This window comes from Grampus griseus (genome assembly GCF_964374135.1).
Source record: "Grampus griseus genome assembly, chromosome: 1".
Classification (NCBI taxonomy): domain Eukaryota; kingdom Metazoa; phylum Chordata; class Mammalia; order Artiodactyla; family Delphinidae; genus Grampus; species Grampus griseus.
Genome location: NC_139017.1, coordinates 156,613,157 through 156,639,476, shown reverse-complemented (window position 1 = coordinate 156,639,476; position 26,320 = coordinate 156,613,157). Strand labels below are relative to the sequence as shown.

At 50.4% G+C, this 26,320-nt stretch overlaps 1 protein-coding gene across 1 annotated transcript in view; it reads right to left on the bottom strand.

Annotated features, from left to right (window-relative positions):
• The window catches only part of CSMD2 (CUB and Sushi multiple domains 2), a gene marked incomplete at both ends in the record, with an annotated part of 666,759 nt that overhangs the window by 332,610 nt on the left and 307,829 nt on the right, over positions 1-26,320 (bottom strand). Inside the window, 1 exon segment of the mRNA XM_082658204.1 lies at positions 13,204-13,316. Within this exon segment, the coding sequence (XP_082514330.1) occupies positions 13,204-13,316 (113 nt within the window).

Here is a 26,320-nt window from a genome sequence, read left to right as displayed (position 1 = left end):
CTCTCTGTGATCTCTCTGACTCCATCTTCGACCCCAGTCACTCTTCTCCAGCCACATGGGCCTCCCTCATGTTCCAACAATACACCAGGCATGCCCACTTCAGCCTGCCAGTTCCCTAGAAGGCTCTTTCCCAGATATCTTCATTACTTGCTCCCTTTTCTCCTTGAAGCCTTTGTGAGAACATCACTTCCTACGGCAGGCCTTCTCTGACCACTCCACTTAAAACTATACCTCCAACCCCAGCTCTCCCTAACCCCTACCCACTTTATCCCTAACTCTCTCGTATGCATATAATTTTCTTAGTGATTTTTGTCATCCTACGTTGCAACGTAAGCTCCACGAAGACAGAAATTTTTGTCTGTTTTGTTCACTGCTCTGTCCTCAATGCCTAGAATAGTGCCTGGTTCATAGCGGGTCCTCAATACTCATTTCATTTGGTCCTTATATATGTTCAACAACCTTGACCGGTAGTTATTATACCTACTTGATCGATAAGAAAATTGGGGTTTACGATGGTTTAAGTGACTTATTGTAGGTCACACAGCCAGGAGGCAGCTGTGCTCTTGGTGGGACCTCAGCATTTTCTCTTGTGACCTGTCCCCAAAGTTATCCCAAGGGCATGGTCAACCTTCTTCAGCATCTGTCCCCTCCCCAGCTCAGCCCCTGGAGACTCAAGATATTCACTCTGCACTTGAGATAACATGTCAACCCCAGAACTAAAGCCCACAGTGATCAGATGTGCAAAGGGAACCAAGTCCGAGTATTCCCCCATCCCCTGTCCATCCCTGCTCTGCCTATATCAAAAAGCTCCCCAGGGCTTCCCTGGTGGCACAGTGGTTGAGAATCCGCCTGCCGATGCAGGGGACGCGGGTTCGTGTCCCGATCTGGGAAGATCCCACATGCCGCGGAGCGGCTGGGCCCGTGAGCCATGGCCGCTGAGCCTGCGCGTCCGGAGCCTGTGCTCCGCAACGGGAGAGGCCACAACAGTGAGAGGCCCGCGTACCGCAAAAAAAAAAAGCTCCCCGAAGGTTGGTCCCCCAGCAAGCTGCTGTCGAAGCTGAATGCCTGACAAAATTCAGTTACTTCCACGGAGTCACCACTTCCCTTGTGCATCCAAATCCCTTTTATAAACGTGCATTACTCTCCATGTGTATCCAGCAGGAAAATTTCCAATGAACACTAACGTGGGCCCATTATCAAACAGAGGGTATTCATAGGGAAACATGCATTATTCAAGCCTAGCTAATAACGGTGAGGCGGGGGAAAAAGCGCCTCTGATTCAACATCCCTAAGAGAACAGGAATGGTCCCAGCACCGTGAGAACAATTCCAGCTCTTCTCCCGGGTGCCCCACCAATGGGCAGGGATCAGGAGACGGGCCTCTAGGACCCAGTGCAGCCCATCTGAGGGCAGGTCTGGGAAGATGGCTCAGGGCATCCGGAGAAGGAGGTGAGTCAGAGTCTTCCCAAGCCCCTTGTTCAGGTTCTCGTGTTCACTGGGGGAGGGGGTGAGGAAGGAGGTCAGTGCCCCGTGGATGCCATTCCCAGGGGCAAACACTGCTTGGGTTTTCGTTGTAGCTGCTGAAGGGGGACCGGGAGATGCAGGTGGGTATGAGGGGGTGGTTAAGAGGAAGCCCTCTTCCTCTCTTCTCAAGGTTGCACTGAGAAAGAGGCTCCTGCCCCTCCCCCATCTCCAGGCCCCAGAGGCAATCCTTCCAATCCTGTCTACTCGGTCCTCTCCACGAAGGACTGTCTAACCTGACTCATCAGTGCTTAATAGTCACTGGATGACGTCATGCTGCCTCCCAGCAGGAGCTAATTCCGTTCTTCCTCTTTTGCACCCTGCTACTCACCACAGGATGGAGTTTGTTAAGGTGATGAGAAGAACTGGTTAAGAAGGAACCTGAAAAGCTAGAGGGGGCTCCTTAACTTAGATGCAAACTTTGGGACCGTTTACCCCTCTGAGCCAGGTCTGAGAGGCTGTGTCACCCACGCTGTTGGTGGGTCCCCACATTAGCTTGGGAAACGCGGGGGCCACAGCTCTGTGGGCAGGGGTTCCTCACACCAATAACACAACCTCTCAAAAAACATATGTCCAGGCCCAGGTGGCCTATGCCATCCCCAGAACTGATGAATGGGTCAGAAAGCGACCTGGCTAGGGGGGTACCCACCTGGCAATATCCACATCGCCAGGGATCTTAGTGTCCAGAAACCACCTCCACATACCGGCGTCGCAGTAGTTTGGCAATCCCAGGGGAGCGCTCGCACACGGAATTACACACAGCTAATTCGTCCTCGTCTGACCAAGTGTGTGGTGGGTGACCATGGAAGATGGAGCACCATGGGAAATCAGCCTTGAAATAAGCTCGAAGAAGAACTAGCTGGACAGACCAGGGCAGACCTGGTGTGAAGGGTCAGAGGACAAGGGCACTTCTCTCTAGGTCTCCACAGCGCACGCTAACAGAACTAAGCAGAGAGCAAGGGCAAAACAGCAAGGACCTGGAGAATTTCTGAGGTGTATTTGTTCTTGTTTGAACATTCATTCACGGAGCGCCCACTAGCGTAGCACCTATGGTATTACACTGAAGCGCTGGTCTCTAAAAAGGATTCTGTAACTACTGGCGCCGTGCAGAAAAAGTGGAGCCTGGGGCTGGCTCCTCGGTCCCGGCTACACTTGAATGCACACCCCCGGTGCACATATGCATGCCACACATCCATGCACGCGTGCACATCCGTGTCTACAACCAGTGCACCCACAAGAACACATTTACGTCCCTGTGTACGTATGGCTACAAACCTTTACCTACAAATATAATTCACACTTATACATGTGTTTGTACTGTATGTGAACAAAGTCAGGACTCCCAAGAGAAAAGTGCTGGCTTTATCTGGTTGACGGAAATCTAAGTAGGTACACTCATCTCCTCCGAATGATAATGGCTAACAGAGACTGCCAGGCTGCTCCGTTCATCCTTTATATTCTGGTTAATTACAAGACATTTCCCCACTGTTGTAAAGGTTAGCGGAACACACGGTACACATTTAGCTGGAAGAATCTGGCGATACAAATGCCTCTCTGGTCTGCAGCACCAGTTATTGGGCCGAGCTAGTGGGAGACAAGGACCTGTTAGTGGAGGAGACAGGAGAGGGAGGCCTAACCTGCCTCCATGGCTCTGGGGACCAAGAAGTGCATGGAACCTATGGCTTCTTCTCATCCCAGTGGATTCAGACTTCCCTCCACAACAGTGAGCCCCTGCTCTCAGCCTGATCACTCGCCTTTCCCCATCACCTGGCTGTCCTGCTGGCTGGACCATCCCTTCATGTCCTCCCACATCCACATCCACACCAAATCCAGTTCATTCAGCCTCAGAAAATTTCTCCAGTGTGTATCCTTCTTTCAGTGTTCTAAGCCGTTCCTGCCCTAAACTCATCCTGTTTTTTGCTTGGTTTTGGTTCACCGATTCACTGTCTCTGGCCCACCTTAAAAAATGTTGCAGACAGTCATCTTTTAAAAATGGCAATCTGATTGCCACTTCGCAAACTTGGGTTTGCATCCTGCACTCTGCCCTTCCCTTGTCATTGAGGACCTGCCTCGCTGCCTTGGTCACCAGCCCTGCAGAAAGGCTTTTATTACTCACTGCCTTTTGCTGGACAAAGCCAGGTTCTGGCGCACTGGATCCTCATCTCACTGAGATTCATGCCAAAGATATAAAATTCGGTGCAGATGCCTAAGACCCAATGCTTCAAGCTGTAGACCTTCTAGCAGATGGGGAAGCTCTTACTACGGAGAAGAACAGTGGGAAGAACAGTGATTACAGAACAGAGCTGAAGATGCCTCAGAGTAACAAAAGATGAGGTATCTGTTGCCAGGTCAACTGACTTAAAGGATAAATATAAAACTATCACACCAGACTAGATTGGGATGCTGCCAACACAAATGAAGAGGCTGGAGTGGCACCACCACTGCTACTGCACTGGCACTCTTGATTGCCATGGAAGGCTTCAAGAAGATTAGCAAAGGTGCTAATCCGGCGGAAACCAGGAATGGTGCGAGGCTGCGTGTTGACGCTATAACTGCTGAACTAAGGAAGCAGCCCAAACCTGTGCTAAACCCCGAAGAGACTGCTCAGTTCGCCACAATGTCTAAAAATGGAGACAGAAATCAGCGACATCATTTCTGATGTAACCACAAAGATTCAAATGGTGTGCTTACAATAGAGGACAGGAAAACACTGTATGATGAATCAGGAACTGAAGGCACAAAAGTTGACTAAGATTACATATCTCTCTGCTTGAATAATACATCAAAAGTGCAGAAACGGGGATTCCAGGATACTGATAGTTTCTGGTATCCACTCTTGAAATTGCCAATGCCCAGTGAAAGTCTTTGGTTATAATTGTTGAAAATGCCCTCGGTACACTCGTTTGGAGTAGGATGAAAATTGGCTTTTGGGTTATAAGAGCCCGAGCTCCAGGTTTTGGTGTCACAGAATGAACCCAACAAGGTTGATGCTACTGATGGTGTGGTATTTGGAAAAGTGAGTTGGACCCTCAATCTTTAAGGGGTTTTGCTTCATGACCTAGGAAAAACTGGAGAGGTTATTGTGACCAAAGGTGATGCCACATTCTTGCAAGGAAAAGGTGACAATATTGAAATTGAGAAACATAGTTAAGAAATCACTGAGCAGTTAGAATGTTACTGTTAGTGACCATGAAAAAGAAAAACTAAATGAACATCTGGCAAAACTTCAGATGGAGTAACTCTGCTGAAGATTGCTAGGACAGGTGACGTGGAAGACGATGAAAAAAAAAGTAGTCCCAGATGCTCTGAATGCCACAAGAGCTGCTGTTGACAAAAGAGTCACCTGGATGCTTTGCTTCAGTGTGTTCCAGGCTTGGATTCACTGATCCAGCTAAATGAAGAGCAAAAAATTGGTACAGAAATCATTAAAAGAACACTCAAAACGCTGGCAATGACCGTTGCTAAGAATGCAGGTGTTGAAGGATAACGGATAGTTGAGAAATTTTTGCAAACTTCCTCTGAAGCTGGTTATGCACCATGCTGGGCAATTTTTAAAATATGGTGGCAAAAGGAATCGTCAACCCAACTCAGATGGTAAGTAGTGCTCTGCTGGGAGATGCTGGTGCAGTTTTTCGGTTAACCACAGCAAAACTCTCTGTGCCGCTGGAATTGCTAAAGGAGAGGAGGACCCTGGCATGGTAGATGGGGGGCAGTGTAGGGAGTGGCCCATGTTCTAATTCCTAGGAGCTATTTTTTTAAAAATTTATTTTATAGTGGAATATAGTTGATTAACAATGTTGTGTTAGTTTCAGGTATACTGCACACTGATTCCGTTATAACCCTAACCCTAACCCTACTGTACAGCACAGGGAACTCTGCTCAACACTCTGGAATAACCTAAATGGGAAAAGAATTTGAGAAAGAATAGAGACATGCTTTGCTATTAATAATGGGCTGTGCAGCGGTCTTCACGAACAACTTCCCAGAAGTCAGCTGGAGGAGACGACCGGAAGAAGGATGTTTAAGGGAATCACTATGGCCATCAGTTATTGGTTTCAGTTGCCTTTGCAACACTTTCCTCTCTCCATGGAACATCCTTTCTCCTCTTTTCTGCTCGGCTACCTCTTGTTGGAAGGCCTCACTCAGAGGTTACTTCTTCTCTGCCTCTCTGTCTACGTCTCAGGGAGTAGCCAGTGCCCTCTCCAGGCTTCATCCAGACCTCTGCTGAAGCCCTCATTACACAGGAACAGCAGGTCTGCTTCTAGCCATTTGCCTCATGAGCTCCTAGGTCTGCATCCCGGGACTGACACAGAGCCAGGCACATAGAAGGTTCCCAATAAGGGTTTGATGACTGAGTGGATGAATGACCCACTGTTACAGAATATGTGCTTTGAATTAATTTCTGGCAAAAGGAAGGGGTTACACTGGAAGCCTGGTGAGGTGAGGGGCATCACATATGTGTTCACGCTCACTTTGCAGTTCAGGCCCACTCTTTTTTTTTTTTTAAGATTTTTTTTTTGATGTGTACCATTTTTTTTTAAGTTTTTATTGAATTTGTTACAATATTGCTTCTGTTTTACGTGTTGGTTTTTTGGCCGTGAGGCATGTGGGATCTTAGCTCCTCGACCAGGGATCGAACCCACACCCCCTGCATTGGAAGGCGAAGTCTTAACCACTGGACCGCCAGGGAAGTCCAGGCTCCCTCTTGATTGAATTCAGGAGCTTGGCTCTGTAGGTAGCTGGCTCTGGGCTCCTGAGACTTGTGCTGAGGCCCCCAGAGGACCAGATGAGGCTGGTAAGGGTCTGGCAGCTCAGAGGGCTGCCAAGAATAGGACAGATGAGTCAGAGCTTGAGCCACGGGACGCCTGAGGCATTTTTGCTCCGGCCCAGGACTGTGGATCAGTCACAAGTAAGAACGCAACATGTTCATGTGAAAAACAGAAGCTTCAGCTTGTTACCGTAGAAAGCCTCAAGCATCTCAGTAAGTGCAAATTGTTCTCAAATGGAAAAGTTTATTTGGCAGACAACTGAGACTCAGCACAGGGCTTCTAGAAAGCAGAATATCTTCCAGTCTCCTGGTCACCAGGGTTGACTTGACAAGAGAGGCAGTGAGAAGGGACAGTGGGGCCAGGCTGGGATCTGGCTGAAGGGAGGGACGGACACTAGAGGATGATCATGAGGTCAGAGTGGCAGCAAAGGGAACACGTGTGAGAAGGAGCCAGAGCAGGCAGCTCGCTCTCACTGCACAAGGGTTTCCCATATAACAAACAGGGGGTCAAGGTGACTGATGGGGTAGGAAGCTTCAAGTTTCCATTTCTTGAGTGACTGCCACGTGTCCAATATTTTACCAGGAGCTCCTTTAATTTCCAGTAGCCCCGTGGGGTTAATATTATTCCCTCTACAGACGAGGAAAGCAATAGTGAGGGGTGCTATCCTCCCTGCCGGGGAAGCCCCTCACGCTTTGTGATCATTGGCCACTGTGGGCGTTTAAAAAAAGGCTCTTCTCACTGTCATCCCTTTAGGCTTAAAAAAATAAAAACAGAACAACCAAGAAAGCAATTAACACTCTGAGAAGGACTGGAAATATTCCTCTCCTGGAGACGGAGGGATCGATTATATAACCTCAGTGGCCTTCCCAAACTGGAAGGAACCTTATAGAACCTCAAGTCCTGGGGTTGCCAGGTACAGGAACCTCTTTTAATCTGCTTAGGTAAATGCCTGCTACAAATAGGTCAAAGAGAGAATTCTCTGGTTGAAGCTGGGGTGGAAATCCCACCTGCTCAGCCCCTAGCAAAACAGCTGCTGGGAGAACCCCTTGGCCTCCAAGGAACCCACTTTAAAAGCCCACTGTCTTGGGCCCATATCACACACATGGGGAGGACTCGTGCCCTAAGAGGGGACTGGCGGCCTCAGCCTCTACTTTGCCTTTATCTCTAGACTAGACCTTTCTTCTCTGAGCTACAGATGGACAGAATAGCCAAGTACTTATTCGATAGCCTCTCAACCCCTGATATCCCAGAATCAGTGTGTCTCAAGCCAAATCCATCCCCCACCTCCCTGTGCCAGAGGCTACCTTGGTGAATAGTACTTTTTTTTTTTTTTTTTTACTCACTTACTCAAGCTAGAAACCTAAGATTCACCCCTGACGCATTCTTCTGCTTTCCCCATCCCCCCTCACTCCCAAATCTGACGGGTCCTGAGTCCAGGGTGGTTTGCCATGGAGAGGTTCCTTCTGGTCTGTCTCCCCCTCTCCCTCTCCACTGCCTCTGCCTAAACTCTGGATCCTCATCATCCTCTCATTCCCCACTAGTTTCATTCTACAGCAAAGATTTTTCTAGAATGAAAACATGATCACACCTTCCCTCTTGTTAAAACTTCTGATCACCTCTCATCACCACGGAACCAAGCCCAGCTTTCCTGCAGCTTTTTACGACGAGACCCCCACCTCTCTTTATGGCCTCATGACCCGCTACCCCTCACTGCTTTGTTTTTTGTTGTTGTTTGTTTGTTTGTTTTTGCTGTACGCTGGCCTCTCACTGTTGTGGCCTCTCCGTTGCGGAGCACAGGCTCCGGACGCGCAGGCTCAGCGGCCATGGCTCATGGGCCCAGCCGCTCCGCGGCATGTGGGATCCTCCCAGACCGGGGCACGAACCCGTGTCCCCTGCATCGGCAGGCGGATTCTCAACCACTGCGCCACCAGGGAAGCCCCCTCACTGCTTTGGACTGCAGACGTCACTCTAGGTCGGCAAATGTTTTCTGTAAAAGGTCTGTGAGTAAATACACTAGGCTGTGGCCCATCGTCTCAGTTGCAAACTATCCAACTCTGGTAGCACTGAAGCAGTTGTAGACAATCCGTCTATGAATGAGTGTAACTGAGTTCCGAGAAATCTTCACTTATGGACACTGAAATTTGAATTTCATGTAATTTTTATGTGCTATGAAATATTCTTCTTCTTCTGATTTTTTTCCTCCAACTATTTAAACATGTAAAACCCATTTTTAGCTCAAGAACCATATGAAAACAGACAGAGCGCTAGGTCTGGCCTGCAGGCTATAGTTTGCTGACCTGTGCTGCAGACACACACACATATTTGTGGTTCCTTAGACTTAGCACTTTCAAGCTCCCTTGCTTCAGCTCTACGTGGAATGCTTCTTTCCATTGTCTGTCTGGCCTCTTTCTGAGACTCACACTGAAGTCACTGCCCTTTTCTGGCTCTCCTTAAGTGTGTCCAGCAAAACGAAGCGCTTCTTTATCTCCATCCTAGAACCCTTCATCAGGCCTCAACTGTAGCTCTTCTCACGTGGCAGAGAAGTTGTAGATTCATGTCTGTTCCTCTCTTGAACGTGCTCTCCTTGAGAGCAGAGACTGGCCTCGCTGTGTTCATCTTTCTGTGCTGTCACGTGGTAGTGTCACATGGGACACGCTTGTTAAATGAAATACAATTGCCCACCTTGCGACAGCCAGCTCCAGGCAAAGCAAGCCTAGAACTCAGATCCCCTGATACCATGTGGTATTGGTTAAAATTGTGTCTGGCTATGAACAGCCCTAAATTCAGATTGGATTGAGACAGGAATGGAATGTGTTGTGTTGTAGGTTAGTTAGATTTATTTTATTTTATTTATTTTAATTTTATTTTTTGTTTCTCCGGGACAAAACATCCATCGATATAATCAGGAGCTGGTAATTGTTGGCTCTGAAGTGCCCTGCGTCCCTTGAGACTCTAATGCCATAAAGCTGAGTGCGGGTGAAGCTGATCCCATGCTGATGACTCCCCAGGTCCATTCTTTAAACTTCTCCCCCCTGCTCTGTGCCCCCAGAGCCAGACCCCTGTGGACAGCTACGGAACAAGGGGGCCCACTGGTCAAACTGGTCAGTTTCCCAGGGCATAGAGCAGACTGTTCTCTTGTTGCTGGTTTCCTAATGGGTTGGCAGATGGGAGGCACAGCAGATGTGAGGGAGGGAGAAGGGCAAGATCTGGTTACAGCTTCCTGGGGCCCCCTCCTCCTGCACTGGTTACTGATTCCCAGGCCCCCTCCTCTTGCGCTGGTGACAGATTCCTGGGCCCCCTCCTCCTGCATGGGTTACTGACTCCCAGGCCCCCTCCTCTTGCACTGGTTACTGATTCCCAGGCCCCTTCTTCTGCACTGGTTACTGATTCCCAGGCCCCCTCCTCTTGCGCTGGTGACAGATTCCTGGGCCCCCTTCTCCTGAACTGGTTACTGACTCCTGGGCCCCACTCCTGCACTGGTTACTGATTCCCAGGCCCCCTCCTCTTGCACTGGTGACAGATTCCCGGGCCCCCTTCTCCTGTACTGGTTACTGATTCCCAGGCCCCCTCCTCTTGCACTGGTTACTGACTCCCAGGCCCCCTCCTTCTGCACTGGTGATATTTCCAGGTCCCTCTTCCTGCACTGGTGACAGATTCCTGGGCCCCCTCCTGCACTGTAGGTTGGCAGCGGTCAGGCTCCTCAGCTGTGCCGGGCGGACCCCCTTCAACGGCTCCGGCTCTTGCTCCTCTGTCCCCTGGCCCTTTCTCTACTGTGGTAACGGTCTCTCTGTCGTTCATTCTCTGGGTAATCTCATTAAAAAGAAACCCTCTGGGGTTTCCTTTAATCTCACCTTTACCTCTGTAATTGGACCCTTCACTAAACCTTCTTCAGTTAAAGCCATGCAATAAGTATGCTCCTGTCTCCTACTAGACCCCTGACTGAAAGCTCTCTCTGCTACTCTTTGGGACTGAACTTGCAAGTAGCAAAACTTAGAATGGTCTTTTGTGGTTCCAAAGTTTTCCCTCCTTTAGAGCAATGGTTCTCATTCGGGGGTGATTTTGCACTCAGGGGACATTTGGCAAAGTCTAGAGACTTTTTGGTTGTCGTGTGTGTGTGTGTGTGTGTGTGTGTGTGTGTGTGTGTGTGTGTTGCTGGCATCTAGCATCTAGTGGGTAGAGGCCAGGGATGCCCCTAAACATCCTGCAGTGCGTGGGGCAGGTTCCCACAACAGAGGATCATCCAGGCCACGATGTCAATTGTGCTGAAGCTGAGAAACCTGCATTATACAGCTACCAATTGAGTTTCCAAACGATTATTGTAGACCCTTGCACTATATACCCTCAGTCTGGAAAACACGAGAGAAAGTTCACAGGGGAGAATCATGTAGGAACACAATCAGTTTACAGCGCAGTATATTAGGATGCCAGACCCAGCTGAACACGGCTGGGGTTCACACTCAGACTCCGACATTCTATCGAGGAGACCTCACGCCAGATACCTACCCTCTCTGCAACTCTCGCTCCTCATCTGCAAAATGGGGCTAGTAGTAGTACCTGCTTTACACAGTTGCTGTTAGGTCTGAATGAAGTAATAAATGCCAAGTTCTTGAAACCCAGAGAGAAACGCTGGCACACACCAGTGTGCAAATCCTGTTCTGGGCTGTCTTGGGCGGAGTCAGAGAGAGAATAAGAAAGGGCCTGCTTTGGAGAAGTTCATAACTAAAACCGCTTTTCAGATTGTGGGTTGTTCCCTGCTACAGACTTTGAAATTGATTTCGAGGTTGCAACTAACATTAAAAATTGGAAAAGAAATTTTCAGGGTGCCTCACCCTTACTAAGGGTAAATACCACTTGGTGACATTTTCCTTTTAGTTCTGCAGATATATATGTGTGTCCTGGGTTGCGATGGAAAATGTATTTTTTTATGGTGGGGTGAGATTAACAAAACAAAGTTTTAAAGATACCAGTCAAATAGGAAAAGCGAGGCACCCAAAGCACCATGAGAAGGCCCTGTGATTTTGCAGAAAACTCACACAGGGCTGCGAATGAATTCGAGCTTCACCACGTATAGGCTGTGTGATATGTGCGTGTTGGGCAAGTTACACAACCTCTCTGAACCTCAGCTTCCTCCACTGAAATACGGAAATTAAAAACATATTCGCCACTGCACTGTGGGGAGGATGGAATGGGGCAAAGCGCATACACTGCCTAGTACAGGGCCTGGTGCACAGTAGGTGTGGAATGGATGTGTGCTCCTGACCTAGCGGCTGCCTGGCCTGGGTCCTCATTGGCAGAAAACCCTAATGTATGACCGTGACAAATGGGCCCTCAGAAACGTGAAATATTAGAAACACCTGGCACCTACTTAATCAGATGAAACAATAACATTCATCTCTTCTTTCCTAGTTTGGAAAACACAACAGAGAGATCCAGAGAGGTGCTTCACTCCCACAAAGCCCCAACCTCAGCGGCGGAAGCAATGTATCCAGGAAAGTTCTCGGAGCCAAGCTCGTCAGGCCAGGTTAGTTTCCTGTTTATTTTTAAACATATTTCAAGGGACTCCTGCTACCCAAGGCTAAGGAAACGAGGTTATTCATAAAACACTCAGATTTTACAGGTAATGCCTCTACTCTCAGTGCTGCTTTTATCCCAGTGTCCAGCCTGAAAGCCTGGCCCTGGGGGGCCCCGCTCTGCCGGTGCCACCTCCCGGGTGGGCAGTGTGCTCAGAGCCTCCGAGGTGAGGCTTGGAGGGACGAGCTGCCAGGATCTCCTCCACCGGAGTCACTGCTCCCTCCTGACCCTCGGCGGTGAGGTGGTGATCACAGCTCACTCTTCCATCAGGCCTCTGTCCTACGCACACCAATATACCACACTCTCTCACTCACAACACAGCCCACTCTATTCCCCAGGGTCTTATATAGGGCCTTCTGCTTAATGGGTGTGCAATACAAGTTCACACTGAATCAACTAGAACCAACCTCAGTTTGTAATTGGTGATAGTAATGGCTTAATGAGCAACTCTGAAGCCAACCCTTGTTTATCTCTGTGGATAAATTTTGTGTACTTTGAACAAACTCAAGGTTGAAAAGGAATGCTGTCATCTACTCCCACCCAACCATTGGATTTGGGGATCTCCTCTAGGCGTGGAGAGCTCCCTGCCTCGGGGTCAACCCACTCATTTTTATGGGCGGCTCTCGGGGTTAGGAAATTCTTCACGATTGGAGCAGAAATCTGCTTACCTGCGGTTTCCACCTGCCATTCTCGGTCTGATCTCTTGCCACCAGACAGCTCTTCACAGATCTGAGCACCTAAGCTAGAGAGCTCCCTAGAGCTGTTTTGCCTATCGTTTGTCAAACGTCTGTGTTCTACGTGAAATGAACAAGAGCTGAAATGCGGGCAGCTCTCCCACTTTATACCAGGGTAGGCTAAACTCTGCCGGTTAAGTGGGTGGGCTCTGGATTCAAAAGGCAGGAGTTCAGATGGTCTTGGGAAACTGCCTTCATTTCTCTGGGCCTCAGCTCTCTCGTCCATCCAATGGGGATGGTGATGGTATTTACTTCACAGGGTAATGATGAAGATTAAGTGAGAGGACGCTGACCAAGTGCCTAGCAGAGTGCCCGGCTCTCAGGAGGCCCTTGGCATAAACTAGTATGGTTTGCCTGGCCTGAAGACGGGCAGCTCAGGGTACACCATTCTGCACAATTTGAGAAGTGTCCTCCCTTGGACAACAGACCGCAATGGCAGACGTAGACACGCAGATATGCAGACCTCTGAGTCTGCAAATGAGAGCAGGACAGCAGAGGCAAGTGTACCCTGAAGACACACCGGCCCCAGTCCGGGGACAAGATGGCCCCAGGCATCATCTTTGCCGCCCCCCGCCCCCCGAGGAAGCAGGGCAGCCCGGCCCCGCCTACCTTGGTACTGGGCGCTGAAGCCGCGCTGCCGGTGGTTGCCGTCCGACGTGAAGTGCAGCCGTAGCCAGTTTTTGCTGCTGATGACGGGGGCCGGGAGGCTGGCTCCGGTGAACCTGTGCGGACAGGAAGACGGGGTCAGGGACCACAGCTGCCTGAGACCGGGTACCCGGGAGTCTCCCCACTGCCCATGCGTGCTGGGGCCTCCTCCCAGGCCTGGCAGAAGGGAAGGCCTTGCTGGCCCGGCCGCCCACCAGTAGCCTGCAGCCTGGGCTGCTGGAGCTGGTTCCCCCAGGGGCTCTTCCCACTGCTGAGTTGCTGAGAGGAGGGGGCGATCCTTCAGGCCTGGAACAGAGGCCTATTTCTCCACCTTCAGCAGAGGTCTAGCTGCCCAGGAGAGAGGTCCAGCCCTCCCAGCAGAGGCCCGTCATCCCAGCAGATGTCCACACACCCACCCCCAGCAGAGATCCAGATTCCCCGCAAAGGTCCAGCCCTAAGTAGAGGACCAGCCCAGCTCTCCGGCAGAGGTTCAGCCCCTGACTCCCGGGCAGAGGTTCAGCTACCCCGAGCCAGCCCCTCAGGGACGCGAAGGAGTCAAGAGAAAGGGCTCAGGCAGCCACTACAGGCAGCACAGCCCTTCCCAGCTGTGAGAGCCTGTTTTGGGGTCACTAACTAGGCGCTGGGTCTTCTCTGGCTCCTGCCCCTGTCTCTGCTCCTCCACAGGAGGCCAGCCCCCGCTGCTGGGCCACCTCTCTGCCCTTAGATTAGCCTTGTCTGCTTTCAGCCAGTCCGGCTCAGTGGCTGGGAAACCCGGATATCCCCGACCGTTGCCAGGCACTGCCCCAGCCTCTCGACCAGCTGTGTCCTGAGCCAGCTTTCAGGTCGATCAGATCTTTCCTCCTAGAGTTGCTCAGAGTTCAAGAACCTTCCATGGCTCCCCGGTGCCCACGCAAGACTGGCTTTCCAAACTTTCCGCACTGTCCCCTGCTTGAACGGGCCTCCGCTCAGTGCTGGCCCCTCCGCCACACCCAGGCGAAGCCCCGGATGCCCCTCGTCACTCTGCTCACTGTCCTGCACCCCAGGAGCCCTTCGCCCTTCTCTCCTCAACCCCACAGCCTCCAGCGGGCCGATGCCCAGTGTCTCTCTGCTCCTCCTACCTGCGTCTGAATCAGGGACCAAACCTCCTGATGTATCCTCTTTGGCACCATCACTCCCACCCCGCCTGGACACCCTGCTTACATCGAAGCATTCCAAGCTTTCTCCTTTTCTATGCCTTTGCCTTTTCCGCCTGGAATGTACCCGCGCGTAACCCTCTCTCCTGCACCAGCCGTATCACTCGAGACACTTCGGGACGCCCTCAGATACCATGTCCCCAGGAAGGCCTTTCCTATTCTCCTCGGCTCTGAAGCCACACGGACTTGGGTTCAGATCCAGGCTTCACCCCTTCCTACCAGTGTGACCTGGGACCAGTTAGTTGATCTTTCTGAAAATGGAGGAAAAACACTGGCCCGGAGAGTCTGTGGGAATACGTGAGAGGCCTTACGGGCAAAGAACCTAGCCCAGCATCTGACACATATTAGCTCAATAAACATAATTTTCCTTTCCCCTCCTCTGTGATGCCACAGCACGTTATTAAAATTATAATTCATTTATCTAGGTGTGTGTCTCTAGGATAATGCCGCAAAGAGGGCAGCGCAGACTGGTGGGTGGGGGGGGAGGGGAGAAGCTGGGACTCCAGAGGGATCGGCTGTGTTATCTTATGAAAATTACTTAAATTCTCTGTAACTTCATCTGTAAAATGAAGATAATAATCCCTCTCTCAAAGGGCTGCCGGGATTGAATGAGATGATACACAGAAAAGACTTTAGCGCGGTCTCTGGAAAATAGGAAGCCCTTGGTAACTGGCAGCTGGTATGTTATTCTCCATCATCTTTATTCTTCATCTCTGTGCTAAGCACCTAACACAATGCTCGATACAAAGCAGGTGTGTCAGGATTCCAGCAGAAAACAGATGGCTCGGTCATATGAGAATAATTCCAGTTGAATGAATGGCCTCGTCACCACCAGGGATGGGGCGGTATCCTGAGGCTGTTAACAGGGGTCTGGTTTCCACTCACAGGCCTGGAGAGGACATGGTTATCCCCGAAGGAGAGGGTAGCATAGAAAGGGCCACCCTGCAGGACCCAGATCTTCAGTCAGTGGAGACGACAGCCAGTTTGTGAAAATCCCACAAGGAGGGAGAAAGACACACTCTCCTCCCTCCCCTCCCCTCCTCCAATCTACTGCTGATGCTTCTGTTGATGGAGCCCAATTGGAAGCCAGAGGGCAAGGGAGCATATGGATGTAGTCTCACAAGTAAGTCTTCCTAAGCATGGAACAGGGTAGACAAGGGAGGGGCGATGATCTGGAGGGGTGAAAGGAAGAGATCCAGCACGGTGGGTCTCCATAAATGCGTATTAGACAAAGGAACTAACCAAGGAGCTTCTCACCCTGCAAAACTGAGTTTTTACTATAATGCAAATGCTGACATACACCAACCTCCAGGAATATCACCCACATTGCTATGGTAAGAGCTATTACAGAAACCAATTACTGTATTTCACCAGACCCCATTTAAAATACTTTATTACAGGCAGAGTCATTTAAGTTTTCTAAGGAGCCACAAACAGTATTGTGGGTTTTTCCTTCCCCAGGCCAAATTCAACTCTATCTCCATGACAAAGCCTGGAGGCTATTTACATAAGGGAAGTAGAACTAGGGAGAAGTTACCTGAATAATTCAGAACCAAAGGCTGTTCACTGCAAAATGGAATGAGGGGAGGATGCTGGCGTCCCAAGAGCAGCAGGAGAGTAATGATCAAGGCTGTAACCGCAAGTCAGAAAGTCGGTATCCTCCAGCCCTGGGATCCGCATTAACCAACCCCCAATGCTACAGGCTGGAGGAGCCCGAAGGGACATCCCCTGCCTCCCATTTCTCCCACACCTTCACCTGCTCCCAGGAATCCTGATGATGATTGTTCATTCCCAAGGCTTAAACTCAGGGCCCTGTGCATCTTTACTCCGCACTACCCCTGCCTCCTTGGACATAAATGCACATTGGAGAGTTTTCTTGGCATCTGTCAGAGAATGGGAGGCTTAAATGTTGGAATCATCACATTAAACACTGCCACTGCGATAGTATCATGCCTCACGCGAAACTCTCCAATAAAAAGAACAAACGACCGATGCATACAACGACATGAATGATTCTCAGAAGCATTATGCTGAGTGATAGAAGAGTATATACTGTGTGCATCCCTTTATATGAAACTCTGGAAAAGACCCATCTACAGTGAGAGAGAGCACAGGGGCTGCCAACGCTGGGGGTGAGAGGTACAGGTGGGGATTGCCCGGGAAGGAGTACGGGGGAGCCTTCTGGGCTGATGAAAATGTTCTGTATCTTAAATGAGATGGTGATGATATGGCATATACACATTTGTCAAAGCCCCCAGAACTGTACATTTAAAACGGGTAATTTTAGGGACTTCCCTGGTGGTACAATGGTTAAGAATCCGCCTGCCAATGCAGGGGACATGGGTCTGAGCCCTGATCTGGGAAGATCCCACATGCCGTGGAACAACTAAGCCCGCGCACCACAACTACTGAGCCTGCGCTCTGGAGCCCGCGTGCCACAACTACTGAAGCCCGCACGCCACAACTACTGAAGCCCGCACGCCTAGAGCCCGAGCTCTGCAACAACAGAAGCCACCGCAATGATAAGCCCGCGTGCCACAATGAAGAGTAGCCCCCGCTCGCCTGTGCGCAGCAGACAAGACCCAACGCAGAAAAAGAAATAAATAAAAAAAATAAATAAAATGGGTAATTTTATTTTATGTAAATTATACCTTAATAGAGTTAATTAAAAACAAATCTTCAGTGGCTCTAATCCTTAGAGTCAAAGACCATACCAGGGTCTACAAGCCTTAAAAAAGCCAGTGTGTCTTCATCTCTCATGTCTCCTCCTCTACTTATGCTTTACGCTCCAGCCACATGGGTCTCCATGCTGTTCAAAACTGGCCAGGGCCGGGCTTCCCTGGTGGCGCAGTGGTTGAGAGTCCGCCTGCCGATGCAGGGGACACGGGTTCGTGCCCCGGTCCGGGAAGATCCCACATGCCGCGGAGCGGCTGGGCCCCTGAGCCATGGCCGCTGAGCCTGCGCGTCCGGAGTCTGTGCTCCGCAACGGGAGAGGCCACAGCAGTGAGAGGCCTGTATACCGCAAAAAAATCCCCCAAAAACTGGCCAGGACCGCTCCTGCCTCGGGGCCTTTGCACTTGACAGTTTCTTTGCCTGCTGGCTGGGTCTTCTCCCAGACTGCTACCTGGTTCACCCTCTCACTTCCTCAAAGGCTTTGGTCAAATGCCACCTTCCCAGTGAAGGCTTCCTGGTCTGACTTTTGCCTGCTTTCCCTCTCTGAGCACGTCACACAGACTTGCAGACAGACAGACACACACATACCCCATTCTCTAGTCAAAGAGAAGACCTATGTGAACTGGAACACACACTGCTTTTTAGTGCTTCTCTGCCTTTGCATGCTCATAATGCCTTTTCCCCTTGCACCACCTGGCTGCACAGAGAGGTTAAGAAACTTGCACAAGGTCACACAGCTATTAAGTGGCAGAAGTGGGATTCAAACCCAAACCATCCCACTCATGCTAGATAGAGCCTCTGTACTCGGGGAAGGCAGTGGAACAGTTTCGGCTGAATTCCATCCTGTTCCTTTACTTTCCCTCCCTCCGCCTCCTCCCAGGATCCTCTTTAATTTTGCTCCCTGTTAGAATCATAATTAAAGAAGAGAAACACGACGAGAGATTCTCCCCGTCAAATATTTCTGTCCATATTAACTTCACTATGGGGGGTCTGGGGAATTCCAAGTTCACCCAGGAAATTGCTACCGCAGTACAACATAAAATGTATTTAAGCAATTATGCTCGATTCTTTTTTCTTTTTGGTAAATTGACTTCCGTTAAATGGGGCTTCCTTAATGGAATCTGGCTTGGGGAGAATTAAAAAAGAAATCACTCTCTTTAATGCATGTAGTTGATTATGGAAAAAGTGGCTTTGAGTTCCTCTGCAGAAAGCTCTAAGCTCTGCTTTCAGTAATAGGAGAGCTCAGAGTGGACTGTGTGGATAGCATTTCTTCTTAAGAAGCTTCTCGTACAGTCAGGATGTTGGGGTGCTGAGAGACACGCCCCACAAGACGACAATAGTGATCTGCAAGGAATTGCTTCCTAATCTTAAACTGAGAGGAAGTAATATGAGGAGATCTTGGTTTAAATCTCAGCATCCCTGAAAACGCACATCCTCAGGGGAACTTTCATCCATTCATTTACTCACCAAGCACATACTCTGTACAAGGTACTCTGCCTGCCGGTGGCTACCACGCCCACTGTGGTTCCCTAGATACAACAGTTTCTGCAAAGCCTGTCATCTACAGGGTTCGGCTTCACGGTCTCCTTCTCTGTGCAGCTTCTCGGTCGATAGCCTCTGGCTTCTGTGCTCCCAGAACACCTTCTGTGGGCTTTATCTCTTAACCAAGTTATGTGCACAGCCTGGATCTGATTCAGGCTTGAAGAATCTTCCAGGGCCAAGCATAAACCACCACTCCACCCCCGACCCACCCAGCCGGGGAGAAAGTGACATACAGGAGGTGCTGGCCACCCCACTCCCAAGCCCTCTGCCCTTCCCACCTGCTGTCTGCTCTCCCCGCTGGGGAATGGAGAGAACACCATGATGCAACCAGGGGAAGCCTTCTGGAAATGTCTTGGTGGTGGCAGCAAAGGACACCGAGGCCCTTGTTGGAGGCTGACTCCTGTTCCCCCTCCCAAGCTTCCCCTCACCCCTGAAGTGAGCCTTTATTGACTCAGCCCTGACACCCAGTCTCATCACAAATGATTTCCATATCAGTTTTTCTTTAGCCAAACACCTAGGACTCTTGTTCTATTGAGGAAAACGCTTTTCCCAAGACAAACCTGTGATGTTACATATTTTCTAGGAACTGGGTGAACGTCTGGGGTGAGTGCAAGTCCCTTTTGGCTGTGGGCTGCTGGAGCGCCCCAGCCTCTAGACTTATCTTCGGAAAGAGGCCCTTTGGCTTCCCGAGGTTCTGGTTCCCAGCAGTGCCTGCCCACCCCAGGTACTGAGGCAGTTCTGAGAGGTCTGAGCTACCCTACAAAGATTCAACTCGTGGCTACCTAACTGTATGTTCTGGGGGTTGTTTTCTATGCTCTGAACAAACCAAAGCTTCCCCTCTTCTTCTTCTGGAACCCCTATAATTCGAATGTTGGTGCGTTTAATGTTGTCCCAGAGGTCTCTGAGGCTGTCCTCAGTTCTTTTCATTCTTTTCTCTTTATTCTGCTCTGCATTGGTTATTTCCACTATTTTATCTTCCAGGTCACTTATCTGTTCTTCTGCCTCAGTTATTCTGCTATTGATCCCACCTAGAGTATTTTTCATTTCATTTATTGTGTCGTTCATCGTTGTTTGTTTCATCTTTAGTTCTTCTAGGTCCTCGTTAAATGTTTCTTGCATTTTGTCTATTCTATTTCCAAGATTTTGGATCATGTTTACTATCATTATTCTGAATTCTTTTTCAGGTAGACTGCCTATTTCCTCTTCATTTGTTAGGTCTGGTGGGTTTTTATCTTGCTCCTTCATCTGCTATGTGTTTTTCTGTCTTCTCATTTTGCTTATCTTACTGTGTTTGGGGTCTCCTTTTTGCAGGCTGCAGGTTCGTAGCTCCCGTTGTTTTTGGTGTCTGTCCCCAGTGGCGAAGTTCGTTCAGTGGGTTGTGTAGGATTCCTGGTGGAGGGGACTAGTGCCTGTGTTCTGGTGGATGAGGCTGGATCCTGTCTTTCTGGTGGGCAGGTCCACGTCTGGTGGTGTGTTTTGGGGTGTCTGTGGCCTTATTATGATTTTAGGCAGCCTCTCTGCTAATGGGTGGGGTTGTGTTCCTGTCTTGCTAGTTGTTTGGCATAGGTTGTCCAGCACTGTAGCTTGCTGGTCGTTGAGTGAAGCTGGGTGCTGGTGTTGAGATGGAGATCTCTGGGAGATTTTCGCCATTTGATATTTTGTGGATCTGGGAGGTCTCTTGTGGACCAGTGTCCTGAAGTTGGCTCTCCCACCTCAGAGGCACAGCACTGACTCCTGGTTGCAGCACCAAGAGCCTTTCATCCACACGGCTCAGAATAAAAGGGAGAAAAAGAAGGAAGAGAAGAAAAGAAAAGAAAAGAAAGAAAGAAAGAAAGAAAGAAAGAAAGAAAGAAAGAAAGAAAGAAAGAAAGAAAGAAAGAAAGGAAGGAAAGAAGGAAGGAAGGAAGGAAGAAAAGAAGAGGATAAAAGAAAAGAAAATAAAGTAAGGTAAAATGGCACATATATACAATGGAATATTACTCAGCCATAAAAAGAAACGAAATTGAGCTATTTGTAATGAGGTGGATGGACCCAGAGTCTGTCATACAGAGTGAAGTAAGTCTGAAAGAGAAAGACAAATACCGTATGCTAACACATATATATGGAATTTAAGAAAAAAAAAGTCATGAAGAACCTAGGGGTAAGACAGGAATAAAGACACAGACCTACTAGAGAATGGGCTTGAGGATATGGGGAGGGGGAAGGGTGAGCTGTGACAAAGCGAGAGAGAGGCATGGACATATATACACTACCAGACGTAAGGTAGATAGCTAGTGGGAAGCAGCCGCATAGCACAGGAAAATCAGCTCGGTGCTTTGTGACCACCTAGAGGGGTGGGATAGGGAGGGTGGGAGGGAGGGAGACGCAAGAGGGAAGAGATATGGGAACATATGTATATGTATAACTGATTCACTTTGTTATAAAGCAGAAACTAACACATCATTGTAAAGCAATTATACTCCAATAAAGATGTAAAAAAAAAAGCTTCCCCTCCCCCGTCATTCCTGCTCGTCAGCGTTCTCTCTCCCCAAGATGTGCGCCCTCCTCCCAGCCACCACACCAAGGCATCATCCTTAACTCCTTCCATTCCTTCGCTCCCGTGGCCAACTGTGGCCACATGGTCTTTACCGCACGACCGCATCGTTCCTCACCTGCGCCACAGAGACAGCCTTCTGATCTGCCCTCGGCCTCCATCCATCTTCCATACTCTGTGCGGGCATTTGCTCAAGTCATTGCCTTGCTGGAAACCCAGCAGCAAAGGACCACTGCCTCCAGGATAAAGTCTAAGCTTTTTCATGTCTTCCCTGTCCAGTGATACCCACTTTGAGCTCCAGGCACTTTCAAGGCTCCACGCCTCTGCATATGCTATTCCCTCTGCCTGGAATGCCTTTTCCTGCCGCCCGACCTGGCTACCTGGGAAAATATCACTGATTCCACGAACCTAACAAAATGCCTCCTTTCCCCCACCTCTCCCTCTCCCTGCCCCTGTGGGAGGAGCAGTGCCCTCCACGTGTCCACTCTGCACCTTGGACATGCCCCACTGCTGTGCTGAGCACAGTAAACTGTAATCATCTTTTGACCTGATGACCACCTCCCTGACTCGAAGGCGAGCTCCATACACGCGGGGACAGAATTTTCTTTGTCTCTGTGTGTCCAGCAACACAGCACAGTGCCTGGCACACAGAACCAATCAGTTCCATAGAACCGGGCTTGGCAAACCACAGTGTGCTGTCTCTTTTGTCAGTAAAGTTTCACTGGGTCACCACCGTGCTCATTCATTTACATATTGTCTGCTTTCAGGTTACAAAGGCGGAGCTGAGTAGTTGTGACAGTAACTATAACCTGCAAAGCTGAAAATCTTTACCTTCCCCTTTACAGACGCCAAACGTAGAAGCCTTTCCCATGATGCAGTCGGTTGGTAAAAAACAATTTCTAAGTGGGGAATGATAAAAGAATACATTCATAGCTTAAACACTTCATTATAATGTAAAAACACCTGGAGGGACATGGTTTTTTTTTTGGCCAGTCCATGTAACTCAGGAGCAAGGTCTTTCCTTTGACCGTGGGTTTCTTCTCTGCATTGTCTATCTTGCATAAATTCCACCGATAATGCGTCGCTCACCATTTCCAATTCTGCCACAGCTCCTCCAGTCAACAGATGATTATGGAGCACCTGCGATGTGCCAAGCATTGTGCTAGGCACTGGGGATGCAGCAGTGGGCAAGACAGACCTGGCCCCCGCCCAGAGGGAAACAGCTCAGTGGCATGCCATTCTCTCACTCACTCACACCTAATATTTAGGAAGCAATTCTTTTCAGAGCATCTCCTTCATGGAACCATGTCAAAGCATTCAATTTAGTTTCCAGACATGCAGCTATACTTCCTTTCACACTCATATTTCATCAGTTTATGTGATGTTTAATAAGTCACATAATTATAATACCAAGTATGACTGGTATTGAGAGAGCTGGCAATGAACCCATCTGATTCTCAGAAAGTGCAAGGCTCAGCTGGTGGGAGGACAGAGTGCACAGGCATCGGGGGTGGGGGAAGGAGACAGCCCGCAGGCAGCCAGCGCTGAGTGCTACAGGGCCTCGGGCAGGAGGATCCATCAGGCCTGGGAGCGCCAGCTACTCCAGGGAGCTGCGTGGGGGGAGACGGTTAAAGCACTTTTATGACACATGCTTTGTGAATGAATGAATGAATGAATGAGCGAACATGCAAATGACAGTGTCTTGCTTTCAACAGTGGGGCATCTTTTCTAATGCTATCCCCTTTGAGATCGGAAGAGTGGGAAACAGCCAGTCTTAACATCATACTTGAGAATTTCAGAGGCTTTCCAGGTCTGCTGCCTGGCTCTGCACGAATCCCAGCTCCAGCATTATGGACACATGGTCAGTCAAGGTGTGTTCTGAATGTTTCTGAAGATCAAGAACTCACCTCCCAGCCAAACTCTCCCTGTCCACTTTGACCCACCCCACCCTTCTTCTAGCGACTTCCTTTTCATCCATCCTGTGTCGTCTCACAGCCACTGGATCCCGGAAGCCAGGTGGGCTTCTCCCTGGTACCTCCTTTTCTCTTGCAAAGAGTGCTTACACTTGGTCCATCCCAGTGCTTGTCTCATCACGCATCGCGCAGGGATGTGCTTCCCCACCAAACCGCGAGCTCCCTGAAGACCGGAGCTGTTCCTTTCTTGTTTGGTTCTTCCCTCAGTACCTTGTGAGTGTCTGACACATGGGAAAGGCTCGAGAAATACTGCTCACGGGAAGAAGGAACACTGAAATAAATGAACGGATGAATGAGGTCCTGCGGGAGGAAGCAGAGGGCATACGTGGGGAGAGCAGAGGAAAAGGCAGGTGAGCAGGGAAGCCTGGGGGACAGCGGGGAGGGGCTCGGAGGCCACACGGGGCTCCATCCCGGCCTCCCGTGAAGACGTGCGGCCCCAGCCCCTTGGGCCCTCAGCCCTCACTCTGTTCCCCATGTTCTGGGCGGCTGCTGGCACCTTCTGGGGAAACTCTTCTCATGGTGACGTGGCCTCAGTGCAGCAACGGTGGAGTCTGATAATCAACGTGGGCAAATGTTCCCTCTGTCCCAGAAGCAACTCAATAAACTCGACAAATTATCATCGTTCTTCCCTGCTCGGCTAATTGAGAGCTCCAGGGAACCCACACAAACTACATCAGGTACATGCTTGTCCTCCAGACGCACTGCTCCCTGGAGGGTGTGTGTCTGAGCCCGGGAGGGCTGGGGGACGGAGCTCCTGGCTGTGTTTGCTGTCGGGATGAGAGTGTTACCACGATGTCTTGGGGCTGTGAGTTGGGGGAAACACAGTGGGAAGGTCTGGGGAGTGGCTTGGGGCGCGTTGGTTCCTTCCACTCCCAGCTCAGCTTCTCACCGGGCAGGGCTGCTGGGTGAGGGGTGTCCTGCCTCTGTGGAGAGACCGTGCCCATGATGCTAAAGGGAATGGGGTTGGGTCTGGAGATGGGCACTGGCGCTGGGGGCCAAGCTCTGGGCAGGGGGCTGGTGGTGGTTTCCCCACAGCCTTTCAGGGGATGCCCAACTCTCTCCTCTTCTGTCTCCAGGTCTAACTATCAGGCAGTTCTTCTCTTTTCTGAGTGCTAGAAGCCTCTGAAGATCAGTCTCCCTCCCTCGACACACAGCTCTGGGAAGGGGCAGCCTCGTGACACTAGGCCACAGCTGAATGGAGTGGGGCGGCCATGTGACCCAAGCTGGGCCAATCAGCTAACGGGACCGTGCACGCACAGTGACTGACAGAAGGCCTCACAGGCCTAGCTCTCCCACAGGAGATTTGGGAAGAGGGTGTCCCAGCATCATCTCTCCCACCTCTGTTCCTGCCCCCCACCCCATCACTCTTATAAGATCCGTCCTCCCCCAGGTCCCGCTCCAGTCTGACTGGGACAGAATCTAAGAGCAGTCTGGGTCCTGACCAGCTGCTGGGCCCTCAGCTGGCCGTTCCCTGCCCCCAGCCCGAGTCTCTGTTGCCATAGATTAGACCTGAGATCCAGCCTGCAGACCTGATGGTCCCCATGCCTGAAGATGTCCAAGCCTACCCCCACCAGGCTTCACCCGGGAACAGGGTGCTGGCCTCAGGAGTCTCGTGGTCAAGGCGTGCTCACACGCCACCCGGACCCTCTTCCCTTACTGGCTCAGGTCTCTGTCTAGGTGGAGACACCACCTGCCTGGTTCATCACCTGTCTTGTTCTCCTACAGAGGCAATAGGTTTAAGAAGGTCAGGGTTAAAGGCCAGGTCTCTAAAATCAGACAGGCCTGTATTTGAATCTGGGCTTGACTGTTATCTAGTTGTGAAATGTGGGCATGTACTACGAATTCTCTGAGCCTCGGTTTCTTCATCTGTGCAATGGGATTCTGTGCTCTTGCATATAACGCATCCAGGACTGTGTCTGACACATTAGGTATCTCACAAATGTGAACTATTTTACTCCCTTGCTTAGGTCTGAGAAGAGAGGAGATGGGATCTTATCAGTGCCTTGAACCCTAGCCTCCAGAGAACACAGGGATTAAGGAGACCCCAGACTAGTGTGGCCTCGTTTCCCTGGGGAAATAAGGATGCCTTCATCCACCCTGGTGAGAGCACAGTGCAGGGGTGAAAGGCAGGGCACCCTGTGGCACCAGCACAGCCAGTACACTGGGCAGCCACCTTCCTTCCCGCCCTCAGGCAGCCCCAGCCTGGCCTCCACGGGCTCGTCCTTACTCAGCCTTGCCCAGTTTCCGCCTGTCACTGTAACAGGAATCGGAGAAGGGACCTGCCCCCATTCCAGGAAGGGTGGCAATGTACGCCTTGCAGAGGCCTCTGGGGATTAAATCTGGATAATACTTCTTATCCAGAGGAAATGTTTGCAGATGGCTTATCGAGGAGCCTCCCACGCCAGCCTTTGCCTGCCACTCCACTGCCATTCTGAGTTTGAGCATCCTCAACGTTCCCCCTCCCCCTCCAGGAGGCAGCTAGCCGGCCCCGCCTGACGGTTCAGCAGCTCTGAAGCCCTGGCTGAGGAAGTGAACCTCCCAGGCGGCTGGAGAATGGATGGGTTAAACCGTCTCAGGGATCGGGGTTGCTAAGGTCAGTGAGGAAGCTATCGTACAGTCAGATGGAGCCGGATTCCCATCCTGCCTCCACACCCATGGGCTCTGTGACCTGGGGAGGCTGCTTTCCCTCTCTGAGCCTCTCTTGCCCCAGGATGCATCTCACAGTGTGACTATGATGATTCAAGGCACTGCAGGGATGCTCATAAACTCCTGCCGAGGCTTTAAGACACAGCAGCCATCATTCCTGGTCACGTCAGAGCTCCGTGCAGCAAGGGAAACTCGTGGGCAAAGGATCTAACATTTACTGAATCCAAAGCAGTTTGGGGCAGAGATTAAGCACATGGGCCCTGGAAGGCACCTGCCTAGGTTCGAGTCTCAGCTCTACACTTCCCAGCTGTCTAACTTTGGGCAGGTAACTGGCCTGCTTTGCACCTCGGTCTCCCCACGTATTTAATATGGATAACGACAGCACGCACCTCATAGAACTCTAGGAGGTTTACGCGGGATAGTGGGTTTACAAGCTCTGAGCACAGGGCTTGGCACATAGCAAGTGCTCAAGAAGCATTCGCTGTTGTGGAGGGCCCGCCACGTGCCAGTGCTGTCCGTAC